Below are 13,650 nucleotides of genomic sequence, written 5' to 3'. Positions count from 1 at the left end.
GTCCTCCCACACGTCTCCACACCGGTGCCTGTCCTCCCTTGACTTCTCCCGCAGCTCGGGGTCCAGCGGCCTCTTTGTATCCTTAAAGCACTCGGCAAAGAACAGACACAAAAATATCTGGCAAAGGCTTTAATTCTCAGGAATCATCTGGATTTGACAGCGGGGCTGGTGCGGCAGCCCGCGGATTACGCTGGGAGAGCTCCCACCTCTCGCAGGGAATAAAGGGGAAGTAATAAACATAAGAGGATTCTGAATACTGCAGCGGTTTTTGCTGCGGCGCGGGGAAGCGAGGACACCAGTCTGCCCAGGGTAATCCCGAAAGCTTGCGCTGATGATTTTTACATTACAACAGCCAGAGACGTGGCAGCTCCCGGAGACAAAGCCCGGCCCCTGTTTGTGCAAGATGCAGCAGAGAAGAAACCCCCATCGATCAGGTCCCGACTGATTCAGGATGACTCCTGGAGTCCCTCAGGTGTCTGCAGCAGAAGCTCCAGAAACCATCAGTCATCTTCTTCCTCCTCCAAATGAAAAGTGCAGCTGGCCCTGGCAGAGCTGTCAGGTGGGCATCCAGCCTTGCTCCCAACCACCCCTGGGCATGCAGATGTCCTTCCCTACAGGCTGTGGCATCCTGCAGATGTGATGGGTATCGATGTGTGTTCCCCCTTCGTGACCTGCACAAGGGGCCACCCTTAAGAGGTGGCTTAAGCAAAGTTGACTTGCTGAACATGTCCTTGAAGAACAAGCACGAAACCCCAGGCTGTGGCATCCTGCAGATGTGATGGGTATCGATGTGTGTTCCCCCTTGTTGACCTGCACAAGGGGCCACCCTTAAGAGGTGGCTTAAGCAAAGTTGACTTGCTGAACATGTCCTTGAAGAACAAGCACGAAACCCAGCTCCCTGGTCGGTATGGTTTTCACCCCACCAAGGGTCCCTCAGGTACAGCCAGACTTGTCGCTGCTGTGTCACGTCAAGTGCCTGCTCTACTGGAAACCCCAGTGATGGGAACAGCCTGTGGGACAGCTGGGAGGGTGATCCAGGAGCACATAGTTGCTGTGCTCAGCACTGAGGTGGAGCTGTTGGAGGGGTGCGGTAGGTGGGACTTGTCCTGCTCCTTGCGGATGCGTCACCAGAGCAAGTCCCTTAGGTGTCTTCCTTCATCAGTGGAGATTTGGACCATGTGGTCCATGGTGTGATTGCTGAAGGAGGGGGTTGAGTCCCCATTTGGACCTTGACCGTTTCTGCAGATGGAGGAACATGCTGCCCACCCTGTCTCTCAGCTCAGCCCTTTCCTGGTTTGCCATCCTGGCAGGTGAGCACCCGAGAGCTCAGACGCAAAGACGATGAGATGCGGAACATCCGGGTCTATGCCCTCCTCCACGTGGGGGCCATCATTGCTGTGGACATCTTCTTCCATTTCTTCTACATCCTCACCCTCCCTTCCGACCTGAAGTTCGTGAACCGCCTCTCGGACTGGTCCTTGGGTGAGTGGCTGTGCTTGGGCAGGTTCGCTCCTCTACTTCAAGGCAGCGGTGAGTGATTCAGGTCTCCATCCATCCCCACGGAGAGGCTTTGGCACTGCCTGTGTTGGACAGGTTTGAGTAAAGCCCCTCTTCTTCCAGACAGCCCTGGAGAGCAGGTGGTGTTTGTCTGACGTTCTCACAGTGTAAATTGTTTAGCTTGGAGTGTAAGAGGCTGGACCAGAAGGGAGATCAGCACCTCCAAAAAATCAGCCCCATGCTGTTGCAGGAGTGTCTGGTACCTCAGATACCCTCACAGGTGGCCACCCATTATGTGAGCCACCGAAAAGGCCCCAGGGCGCAGGTTGAGAGCAGCTCAGTAGAGCTGTGGCTGCTGTCTTCAGCTGCCTGGTGGACGGTTGTAGAGAAGGTGAAGTCTTCCTGGAGGCTGGCAGGGAAGAAGCAGGACACAGCAAGCGAGGTGCAGCAAGGCAAAATCTGATGGCACCTCAGGAAATTTTTTCATAGGGTGGTCAAACACTGTAAGAGGTGCCAAGAGGAGTTACAGATTCTCCAAAAATAGAGATATTCAATGCTTGAATGGACAAGGGCCAGAGCAACCTGCTCTCCATTGAACTTTGACCATGGACTGGACTAGGGACCTCCAGAAGCCAAACTCCAGGGTGAGTAATGGCAGCAGCGCTGGCGTGCGGCTGGCAGCTGGATGGAGGATGGCGGCTGGCAGCTGGATGGAGGATGGCAGCTGGCCAAATTCATGTCTGATGGCACCATTTGAGATGCCATGGGGTATCTGACACCCACATGGGCAGAGGATGGAGGAGCCTCAGGTCTCTCCAAAGTGGCAGCTGGATGTCAGGAGAGAATTCTAATGCAGCTAGAATGGCACTGGCATTGATTTAGGGTGGCCTAAGAGACCTGGATGGACTGACCAAGTGTAAGTTCTGAGCCTTCTGAGCTCCTCTGCTGACTGTTTTGACCAGATCTGCATGGTCCGCAGAGGGAGCTCAGGTTCTGCTCACGCCGAAGCACTGTGTGGCCCTTAGTCTGTAAGCTGAATCCCACCAAGCTGGTAGGAGTCAGCTTCTGTTTTGGTAGGAAATGGGAATCTTTAGAATTTGTTCCTGCAGGGTTTGTCTTCCAGTGTCAGACACCTCTTCAAGACAGAGGTTCTGGCCCTGGCTCAGCTGTAGCACCAACACCCAGGCCACAGGGAGATGGGGGGGCGGGCATTTCGATGGAGGTGTCAATAAAACCTCGGAGGTCAGTGTTGAGAACGGTGATGAGTTCATCATAGGTTAACAAGCCTTAGAGGGAAGGAATGATCTTGCACTGGAAGAAATGAGATCCATATGACTTCATGGACTACCAAGACCAATAAACAGTTTGCTCCCCAATACCCCAAGAAAATACTGTCCTTTGGTTCTCGCTTCTTAAAAAGCTACTTAGTTTTAAAAGCATTGCTGAGCCAAGACACCATGAGACTGTCCTCTGGATGTCATGTTGGTTGCAATAGACAAGCTGTTCCCACAGGACACGACATCCCCCGAAGGGGGACAACCCCTGCCCCAAAGGTGATACATTTTGTGTTCCTCTTCACCCTTTGACTCTCGTTTTTGCTCCAGCTGGCCTGGCATACTCCAATTTGGTGTACGACTGGGTGAAAGCTGCTGTCATGTTTGGGGTCATCAACACCATCACCAGACTGGACCACCTGGACCCACCCCAGCCTCCAAAATGCATCACGATGCTCTATGTCTTCGCGGAAACGTGAGTCACGTGCATGAATGACGACAGCATGTTTGACATGTTCAAAATGTGCATGGGGGGAGGACACCTGGACTGTGCTTCTGAGCAGCCGGCCGATGAGTTGGAGACGGCCTGCAGTGAACAGTCTCCTGAACCTCTAGTCTAACCCTGGCCATAGCCCAGGGAAATGGGCTTGACAGGAAGCGATGAGGGAAGAGGTTACAACCACATCGACACAACCAGCAGGGTGCCCAGGTGGCCAAGAAGGCCAATGGCATCCTGGCTTGTCCCAGCACTGGTGGGGCCAGCAGGAGCAGGGCAGGGATGGTCCCCCTGTACTGGGGGCACTGGGGAGGCCACACCTGGAATTATGGGTTCAGTTCTGGCTCCCCAATCCCAGAAGGACACGGAGGGGTTGGAGCGTGTCCAGAGAAGGACAACGGAGCTGGGGCAGGGTCTGGAGCACAATGCGCTAAGGAGCGGCTGAGGGACGTGGTGGGGTTGAGGCTGGAGCAAAGCAGGCTCCAGGGAGACCTTCTGGCTCTGACAGCTCCCTGACGGGAGGGTGCAGCGAGGTGGGGGTCGGTCTCTGCTCCCCAGGAACAAGCGCCAGGATGAGAGGAACCGTCCTCCAGTTGTGTCAGGGGAGGTTGAGGTTGTCCCTGAGGCAGAATCTCTTCCCCGTTGGGGCTGTGCAGGGCTGTCGCAGGGTGCCCAGGGCAGTGGTGGAGTCCCCATGGCTGGAGGGGTTTCCCAGCCGTGTGGAGGTGCTGCTGAGGGACAGGGGGCAGGGGGGACCTGGCAGCGCTGAGGGAACGGGGGGACTCTGTGATTTTAATGATCTCTTCGAACCAAAACAATTCTGTGATAGTTGGACCTAGGAAGGAGCGTGGAGAACTGCTGTGAACAGGGTTCAAGACGTAACCCCTCGCCAGGGGACTGGCTGACTGCTCTGTGGGAGGGTCTCCTTACGCTGCGTGTTTTAACGTGCTTTTTATCATCCGCATTTTAGGCACTTTGACAGAGGGATTAATGACTGGCTGTGCAAGTAAGTGTCCAATCAACCACCTCTAGTCGGTTCAGGGTCTTCTCCTTCATCACAGAGCAACAAATCTTTAAGTCCTGTTCATCCCAGAGCCGAGGTGTCCTCTCCTCCGGGTGAATTCTGCTAGGGCATGAAGTCATGTTTGGTCAGTTTATCCCTAAGGCCACTGAATCAATCACCATAAAGTGCATCAGGCACCCCCTAAAGTTGGGAATAAGAGGGTCCTGTCCCAGATATCCCTTTAAATCTGGTGGGTTTAGCGTTCCCTAAAGGGAGGAAGAGTCAGGGTCATATTCCACAAGGAGGAAAGGGGAACTGAGCTCAGGTCTCTCATATCCAGGGTAACAAGGGTGGCCTGAGGTCCATCTCCATCTGTCCCAGCCCTTCAGCTCTCCTCAACCCTGAGTACACACCAGCCAACCTGTACTGAAGGTGTTGGCTGCTCTCTGATGACATCCTTGTGCACCAGCAGCTCCAAGATAGCCTGCAGCTCTACAGATCCCCACGGTTTATCAACCCTTTACCTGCAAGAGACGGGGTGGGTGGTGTTTTGTCCTTTTGGAGCTATAGGTTTGTGAGGAACAGAAGACACGAGCAGCCGGACTGCAGGAAAAATCAGTTTATTGTTAGAACATGTCGGCTAAAACATCCTTCCTCTCTCACTGGGCTGCTCTAGACTGACCTACCTGTGAGGAGCTTGTGGTGGGTGAGCGCGTGATAAGGGAGGGGGTCTCCTTCACTACAAGAAACACTGACCACTCTTTTTGACCGTTAGGTACGTTTATGATCACATTGGCGAGAACCACGACAATATCATCAAGGAGCTCATAGCCACCATTGCCACCTTTGCCGTCACCACCCTGTGGCTGGGGCCCTGTGAGATCGTTTACATCTGGTCTGTCCTCAACTGCTTTGGCCTCAACTTTGAGCTCTGGGTGCAGAAGTTCTTCCAGCAGGAGCCCTTCGCCAAACTGGAGGTGAGGAGCTGGGCTGCGAGTGGTTGAGGGAAGATCGGTAGTTCTGGGGCCAAACTCTGCTGCTGGAAAACATCCATGACTGTAGGGAACTCAAACTCGTCTATACAAGTCAGACCTTTTTTTCAGCTGATACTGAAGAGCAGCATCCCTGATGATGTCGTGCAGCACCGTGTCCGGGCCTCCTGCCTGGAGACATGAAGCTCCTTCCCGTGGCCTTTAGCCTCCTCGTGACCAGCTACTGAGCTGTGTAAGGGAAGCACAGTCCTGGTGCTCTGCACCCCGTCGTTTTACGCACTGTGTCACCCAGCCAGAGCAAATTCCCACCTGCCCCTGTGACGCTTCGTGGGAAATTTAGGTCGGGTGTGGAGCCTGCCAAATGAGAAGAAAGGTCCAAGAGAAGCAGGACTGCTGCCCCAACGAGGCGCTGAAGTAGCACAGATGGGCACAAAATCTGAGGTCTGTCCGTGGGGAAATGTTGACACGCTTCCCTGTGGAAATCACTTGTTCCTCCTCGTCTGCAAAACGTCTTGGTGTTCGGAGTGGTTTGGATCTGATTTTCGATAAGAGCAAGAGAAAAGAATGAATTACTTTCCAGACACTGAGCCAAAGCTTGGTGCCCGCCCTTGGTTTGGGACCGAGGTGCCTCAGGGACCTGTTGGAAGAGAATCTTACGAAAGCCCGTCCTGGAAACAGTTACTTCCTTATTTGTTTTGCTCAGCCTGAAGTCTGGAGGTGCCAAGTGGTTCAGTAAAGGCTCCTTCTGAATATAAACTCTGGAGAGCCATGCTCCTGCCCGCTCTCCTCGTTGAACTTCTGATCAGATTACAGCACTCGCAGCCAGTGAAATCTCCTTCCCTGCGGCACCGCGATTCTCGGCAATAAGTGTCCTGGGGATTCATCGCGCCCTTTGAAGATGGCTCTAAACTCCTCCCTGCTCCGCTCACAGCAGCAGCTCCTGAGGATTATGTGCCAGGGACAATTTCACTCTGCTGCTGCCACTGCTTTTCAGCTCCTTTTTTATGGTTTAATTCCTAAAAAACAATTCCTGCCAGGGCTGGGTGTGATTTGCACGTGGGGTTAATAGTAATCCTGGCATTCAACAGCCTTCATCTGCCTTGAGGAATGGCTAACGTGGGGCAACAGATGAAGAAAGGAGTCCTCAGCTGTTACTAGCATGAAGCGGTGGATGACATCTTCCCCTACACGTGGGACCTTGAAACACCAGTCCAGAGTCCCAAAAGCATCTGAGTCCAGCAGCAGAGCAGAAATTTTACCCTGTCCTTGTGTTTCTTCATCCCAGGGACATTAAAGTCCGCATTGATGTTTTTTTTCTAACCCCCTGGGAACCCAGCTGGTGCTGGACCAGTGCCTCCCCTTTCCTTACAGCCCTGTTTTTCCTCACTCTCTGCTCCTCTCCCCTCCCCAGGCCAAAATGTCAGCAGCCATGTCTCGTCGGATTAGGGCAGTTTTTGGAGCGGTGAATTTCTGGGCCATCGTCCTCTACAACATCCCAGCCCTCAACAGCCTGGAGTTTGCACTGCTGGTGACCAAGAGACTCCTCCTGAAAGGTAAGGGGCTGCCAGCCTTCCCTCTTTAGGGATCCTTGTCTTAATGGGGGACACTGGTAGGGCAGCTGAGGACCCTTTCTTCACCAAAAAGCCCTGGAACAGGTTGCCCAGGGCAACCCTGGTGGAGTCTCCATCCCTGGAGGGGTTTCCCAGCCATGTGGAGGTGGTGCTGAGGGACAGGGGTCAGTGGGGACCTGGCGGTGCTGGGGGAACGGGGGGACTTGATGATCTGAAGGGTCTTTTCCAACCTAAACAATTCTATGATTGGGACTTTTGAGTCCTCTCGGGTCCAAAGTGGCCTGGCCACTGGCTCGTTGTGTGGCTGCTCCCGAAAGGCTTAGTAGGCAAAAACTGCAGGCAGTGGTTTCTTAGTCCCAACCCTTCTCGCGTGGGCTCTCTGGGGTTCAAGCTGCCTCCCAGCATCTTGCTTGACATCTCCCAGCACAGCTTGACACCGTGATTTAGACTCCTTGCAACGCAAAGGTCACATTCACCCCACCACAGTGGACTGAGTCCCTGGCTGAGGAGCAGTCCCCACGCTGGAGAATGTGATTCACCTGTCCTGCCTCATCTCCTTTTGCTTTAGCAGTGACTCCTGCATCAACCTGAAGGTGCTACAGTCTCACCTGCACATTTCTAATCGCTGGATGGTGGCACTATTTCGAAGTCTTCTTGAGCAGCCCAGGGTATAAATAGCCATCGGGAGCCCACGTCCTCCAGCCCTCTCTGGGATGGGACTGGCGTAGGATAGCGTGACGCTCGGGGCTCAGTGTGCCAGAAGTGCCTGCCCGCTGAGCTAGCTGGCTTTTGCTGGTTGCATTATTAATTTCAGAGGTCCTGTTTTAGGAGGTACAAAGCCTGTGTCTCTCCTCTGCTGTGGATACCAGACTCATGGTTACAAGTGTCATCAGGCCCTTCCTAAGTGGGAGGAGAGCTCCTGTCACTTACCTAGGTGACTAAAACATGTTTTCTTGGATGCACACTGTGTCTCCCCTAGGTACAGGACAAGACTGGGGTTGATCCTCAGCGGGGCACAAAGCTTCCAGAAGGTCACAGTGCTGAACAATGATGGACATGGTCAGGTTGAATGGGCAGAAAGTCAACCACCAAGTCTGAACTCAGCAGGGCAAGAGGAGTTTTAGGGGTTAAGACAATGCTCAAAGCCACTTCAGCATGTTCCCACATTAGCTGTGGTCCACGATGCCTTGGTGGGCTCAGGAGCAACTTCATCTAAGATCTGGTCCTGGGGATTTGTCTCTTCTCTCAGTAAAGCTGTAGGGCTGGATCCACTATGGAAAATGTTGTTGGCCATCATGAACTTGAGGGACCTCCCAAACCCACTTGAGAGGCAGCAGTGCTGAAGAAAAGCTAACCCCATTAGGCAAGCAGCTGCTCCAAGATGACCGTGTCTCCCTCCATCTTCTAGGTTTCCCCGTCAGCACCTTATCCATCTGGTTCATCACGTACTGCGGAGTGCAGCTGATCAAAGAGCGCGAGCGCATCCTGGCCATTGAGGAGGACAAGTGTGACAAAGCAAAAGCGGAGTAGAACGAGGCATTGGTGGGCTTGTCCCAAAGCCTCGTCTCCCTTCCAGCCACCGCTGCCAGGCCAGCCACTGGCTGGGGCTCTCCAAGCACTCCCGACAATTGGACTGCTGTAGCTCACCCATGTAGAAGTCACCTGGAAAGCACAGGTCACCCCTTGCTGCAGGAAAGATTTTTCTAAGGCTCGGTGGGTGTCTTGCAGGCTCCCCATGCATGGCAGACAGCTGAGGTACGCTCCCAGGACACTTCTCTGATGCCAGAAAGAGTCATCCCTATGATTTTCCTGAAATCTAGAGATTTCATCCCCTGCTTCTCATAACACTTGGTCCACCAGCACTCAGCTCTCCCGCAGGACCTGTAGCCCATGTCTCCCAAAGGAGACTCTCCAAGTCCCTCAGCTGGAGGTTTCGGAGTGGGGCAGACACCCAGCTATGGGAAGGGGATTAGCTGGTGCTGAGCCTGCTCTGAGCAGACCACATCCAGGTCGCTTCAAGCCCAAGCACCCTGTTTCTTTCACCTCAAGAAATGGTCAGCACCCACAGTTGTGGATGTCCAGCGTCTATGGTTGGGCAGTAAGGAAATGGCTCTGCATGATCTGTACCCACCAAGAGGCTAATAAACGAACAGCGCGGTCTTTAGAGCGAAGGGGAGGGGGACCAGGACTGGCACATTGGCACGTTATCTCCCCACCACTGTCAGTGCAGAGCGATAGCTGCTACGATCTCTCCGAAATAAGTCCCTTCAGTGCTGAAGGTCTTGGAAAAAATGATTTAGCGCCAATATCAGGCATAGTTAATGAGGGTGCGGGAGCCAGACCTGCTTCACAGCCATCGCACATCGTGTGCAGGTCACCCAGGGAGCGGGTGTGCTGAGGAGACGCAACACATGGCTCACAACTTGGTCCCCAGGCCCCAACTCCGGTGCAAGGGACCCCCCAGTGCTGGGTCTGGGACTGATGTGACCACCATGACCATGCTGCTGTGATAAGTGTCCTGAGACTCAAGCAAAATCCCACTTCCGTTCTTTACACGCCATGGACAAAGGTTGAAGCTCACATTCCTGCCCGTGGCTGAGGAACAGAAGATGCCGTAGCCAGCTCGTGCCCGTGTCCACCAGCCATCGCTTCACTCCACGGACTGCGGCGCCCGCAGCCCAAGCCCCGGCTGCACGGCTGAAGGAACACACACGAGTATGTACGGCCAGAGGAGAGAGACTCTGTGTGAAGGGCAGTGATCTGGGGCTCGGTGGCAGAGGGGGGACCCATGGTAACCTCCCTGGGACTCATGACGTTGGGACACTGCGTTGAATAAATGTCCACGTGTGAAACCCGGTGCCTTGGGGAAAAGGCGGGCTCATACCTGAAGAAGAGCTCCGGCTCTCTCGCACTTTAGAGTAACTTCCAGTGGCCTTAAGTCCGAGATTTGTTGATGTTCGGTGAGGGCAGAATCTGGACCACTTCGCAACATGGGTCAAGACGCTTGGTGCTGGTGTGTTCTGGCTTCCCTGTGGATGAAAGAGGATCGGTTCCTCGCCAGCTTTCAGCTCTGCCGAAGTAATTTGGGTAGTCTCTGATAAATGTCATTTATTTCTGCAGTAAATAAATGTTGGACATCTACAGTGCCCACCGCTCATTACTGTTACGCTGCTGTAACGCAGGTGGCGCCTTGGGCAACACCCTGCTGGGAGACACAGGGATCAGTTTGCAGGTCCCCAACTCCCACCCCTCACAGTGACACAAGACATTGTTGAGTTTAACAGAAAACCGCCTTAGTGGTGTCACCAGATTGGAGGTTTGGCTGCAGCTCCATTCATGTTCACCTTTAGTTCGACTCCACCTTTGCACTGGTGAAATATCACCTGCCTGCTGCCATCAGACTGTCACCCGGGTAGGTTTTGAGTTAGAAGCCACGTTGGTTTCACTTCTGGGAGACTGATCAAAAATACTGGAAGTAAGGGCAGGTATTTTGCCTTGGTGGCATCTTCAGTCGCATCTCCAACACTCCTTCAGCTGCCAGGCACATCCCTGTGTACACAGGTCTGCTGAGGCACCTTCGGGAGATGTTTCTTGGCAGCTCAGATTTACTCTTTACCACCAGAACAGCTATGACATGATGTGCTTCCTTGCAGGGTCGTATTCAGCTCTTCTCCTCCACATGGGTGTCCTCACCCAGCTGAAGCTACCCTGAGCTGCTGAGACCCAGGGCTCTGTCTCTGTGGGTGGCTCAGCCCAGGTCCCTGGCTGCCCTGGAGGACAGTCACCCACCTCCTGGTGTCACGGTGGATGACTCACATGGCAAAGCCCAGTGACTCTGCACTGCCCTCCTGACTTGGATACTCCAGGAGAGAAAATAACCCATTCTCTAAGGATCTAATTTTACCCAGCAGCTGCATCTGCTGGAGCTGCCAGGAGCAGCTAATCTTAGACACTGAGTGATTTGCTAGAGAGACAGTTCATGGGAGAACTTGGGCTTCGGCCCCCTTATCCCGAAGTTATCCCGTCAGCTTTTAGTTGCTAAAACCCACTGGGCTGGGCTGGGACTTGCTTGGAGACCAGTTTACCTTAGTAAACGTACACGTTGGACCCAGCAAACAGAAGACAGATGGGACAAGTCTACTGTGATCAAAGCTTCTACAAGAAGCAATGGTTTCAGAGAGCTCAGAATTGATGCTGCCTAAATTCCACTGCTGTCATCAGAGAAAAGTGTCCCATAAGCAATCAGATGTGGCCTTGGCTCTCCAGGGCAGCAAGACTCAGACCAAGTCCCCCAAAAAGCAGGGTCAAGTGAGCAAGTCTTATGAGGAACAGATGAGGGAACGGGGGTTGTTTAGTCTGGAGAAAAGAAGACTCAGGGGGGAGCTCATCACTTTTGGCAGGTCCCTGACAGGAGATTGGAGCGAGGCGGGGGTCGGTCTCTTCTCCCATGTAACAAAAGACAGGATGAGAGGAACCAGCCTGAAATTGCTCCAGGGGAGATTTAGATTGGACATCAGGAACAATTTCTTTCCAGAGAGGGCTGTGCAGCATTGGCCCAGGCTGCCCAGGGCGGTGCTGGAGTCCTCATCCCTGGAGGGGTTTCACAGCGTGTGGGTGTGGAGCTGAGGGACATGGTTCAGGGACCCTGGCAGTGCAGGGGAACGGTTGGACTGGGTGAGCTGAAAGGTCTCTTCCTGGGAGATGGGTTGGGAACTCCTCTGGGAAGGGATGGGCTGAAGCTGCGTTTTAGCACCGGCACCTCATGACACGGGCAATGTGGAAGCAAACCTCGGCTGGCAGCGTGCGCCGAGCAGCCCAGCGAGAAGGAAAACAAGCCAGGGCTCAGGGGAGATTAAAGGCAGAAGGGCAAAAATCCCAGCTGGTAGCACAACAGCACAGGATTAAACCTGTGGAAGTGCAGAGGGAGGGGAGAGGGGAGGGGGTGGTCCAGCCGCAGATGTCTGGGAGCAGAGAGTTCTGAAGTTCGACCCAGTTTAAAGATCAGAGCTCGTCGTCACAGATGAGCAGCACAGCAGAAGAGCTTATGACGTGAACTCCAAAACCAGCTTGTGATTAGTTCCCTGCTATATTGGTACCTCCCAGATGCTGCTGGAACCTCACCAGTACAAAAGGGCTTCATACCAGTATAGCTCCCTCCCTCTTCCCGCTTACAGAGATAGACATCGTGGCACAAAGCGTTTTTAAAAATACCTCCGTGGCAGGGTAAGGGGTCATGTGGCTTTCAATACACCAAGAAGAGCAGCTAATATCTTTGTATAGACTTAATTAAATCATTAATTAAATCCGTGCCTTGATCCCTGAGTGTCAGCCAGCCCAGGGGGTCCATAGTAATGGAGAGAAGACAGATTCATGCAGAATTTTTACTACTGGTATAAATAACCAGAGCTACTCCGCTCTGTCAAAAATAATTTGCTTCTTTGTGAGCTCCACGGGAAGAGCTGGTCCTGGACCAGCCATTTCAAGACGCATGAGGCTTCCTAGACATCCACGGGCTTGCAAGTGGACACAAGACCTGCTGGAGACTTCAACCTTTCCGGACCATCAGCTCAAGGCCGGGCAGGTTGTCCTGCTGTGGCCCTACACTACAACATGGGGGTGTTGAATCTCAGTGGACCTTAGCAGGAGACCCTCGACTGACAAGAAGGTTCCTGTGTTTAGGTGTCTGTAATACATGAGTTGAAGCCTGCCATTGCGCGCTCTTCACTTCTCTGCCTCAGACCCTCTCTCTGCCACCAAGATGTGGAACAGATGGGTTATTAATGACGAGGTGTCCAGAGCCACTGAGGCCCACGCATGTATTGTAGGCAAAGCAGAGCCATCCCTCTCCCAGGTTCCTCAAGTCCCCTCCTTCAGTGAGACTTCTTAAGTAACTTCCAGCACAGGTCTCATCTCCCACACAGGGGTGTAAATAAATACCTCTATTTCCATTTCCTACCCCCTTCCAGACACCCAAAAGTGACTCCAGAGGAGAACAGAGGACAAAGCTGTGCAGAAAAGCAGCCCTGGGAGCGAGCTGGCTGGAGCCGGGGATGCCACCAAGCCCACGTATGACGCTCCCTTATTGCATCTCCCCAGCTTTGACTTCACGGTCTATTTTTAGCACAGCAGAAGGTTTAGTAGTTTCAGAGAATTCTGCTCAGCGGTGTCGGGAGATGCTCCCAGCCCTTCCACTCATGACCCAGCAGGCAGATTCGGAGGTTTGATTCATCTGGAAGGTGTTTCCCAAACGCGGCGGCTGAGCCGGTGGGTCGCAGCAAAAGCTCCCGCTCCCCCCGCGGTGACTCACGGGCTGACAGACCCTTCCTGAAGCATCGAGGCCGGGAGTACAGCTGTCCCCCCGTCCCCCTCCCTTCCTCCCCGTCCCATGTGTCATGTTGAAGGGTGATCGGCTTACACATGCTCCAGTATGGATTCCTTAAGCTTTGTAACGCTGCGGCTATATATAAAGCCCTCCGCTGGAAACTGAAGTACGCAGACAGCTGCGGGAGTAGCCAGCGTTTCACATTCCCAGTGTGCTGACAGCCTGGAGGAGAGGGAGAGCCACCAGCCCTGCTTTGAGTAAGTTTCTTTAGTGGAGGCTCCGGTACAGATATATTCATCAATATATATATATATAAAAAAGAAGGATTTGGAGAAAAAAAAGGAGCGGTTACTCTGCACCATGGGTTTGCCCTTTGATCAAGTGGAAGAATTGCGTCTCTACCAGCAAACTCTCCTCCAGGATGGACTCAAAGACATGTTGGACCACAATAAGTTTCTGGACTGCGTCTTAAAAGTCAAGGGGAAGGAGTTTCCT

General features: G+C 53.4%; 2 protein-coding genes across 2 annotated transcripts in view; both read left to right on the top strand.

The window, feature by feature from the left end:
- Positions 1-1,284: 1,284 nt before the first annotated feature.
- Positions 1,285-8,534, top strand: HHATL (hedgehog acyltransferase-like). The gene is made up of 6 exons (XM_010143309.1): positions 1,285-1,482; positions 3,102-3,246; positions 4,238-4,273; positions 5,046-5,247; positions 6,674-6,815; positions 8,242-8,534. Exons 1-6 carry the CDS (start codon positions 1,347-1,349, stop codon positions 8,361-8,363), a joined length of 783 nt encoding a protein of 260 aa, XP_010141611.1. The 5' UTR covers positions 1,285-1,346; the 3' UTR covers positions 8,364-8,534.
- Positions 8,535-13,515: 4,981 nt separating this feature from the next.
- The window catches only part of KLHL40 (kelch-like family member 40), a 9,101-nt gene continuing 8,966 nt past the window's right edge, over positions 13,516-13,650 (top strand). Inside the window, exon 1 of the mRNA XM_010143308.1 lies at positions 13,516-13,650. This exon is cut by the window's right edge and continues 1 nt beyond it. Within this exon, the coding sequence (XP_010141610.1) occupies positions 13,516-13,650 (135 nt within the window).

Source organism: Buceros rhinoceros, unplaced genomic scaffold (genome assembly GCF_000710305.1).
Source record: "Buceros rhinoceros silvestris isolate BGI_N320 unplaced genomic scaffold, ASM71030v1 scaffold17819, whole genome shotgun sequence".
Taxonomy (NCBI): domain Eukaryota; kingdom Metazoa; phylum Chordata; class Aves; order Bucerotiformes; family Bucerotidae; genus Buceros; species Buceros rhinoceros.
Note: the sequence above shows the minus strand (reverse complement) of the source record. Positions and strands in the feature narration are given on the sequence as shown.

What these genes read in the sequence shown, in the direction of transcription:
- HHATL (XM_010143309.1), top strand. Translation starts at nt 1,347, where the DNA reads ATGCGGAACATCCGGGTCTATGCCCTCCTCCACGTGGGGGCCATCATT. An exon ending in CTCTATGTCTTCGCGGAAAC is followed by an intron (nt 3,247 to 4,237) that starts GTGAGTCACGTG and finishes TCCGCATTTTAG; the next exon opens with GCACTTTGACAGAGGGATTA. An exon ending in CAAGAGACTCCTCCTGAAAG is followed by an intron (nt 6,816 to 8,241) that starts GTAAGGGGCTGC and finishes TCCATCTTCTAG; the next exon opens with GTTTCCCCGTCAGCACCTTA.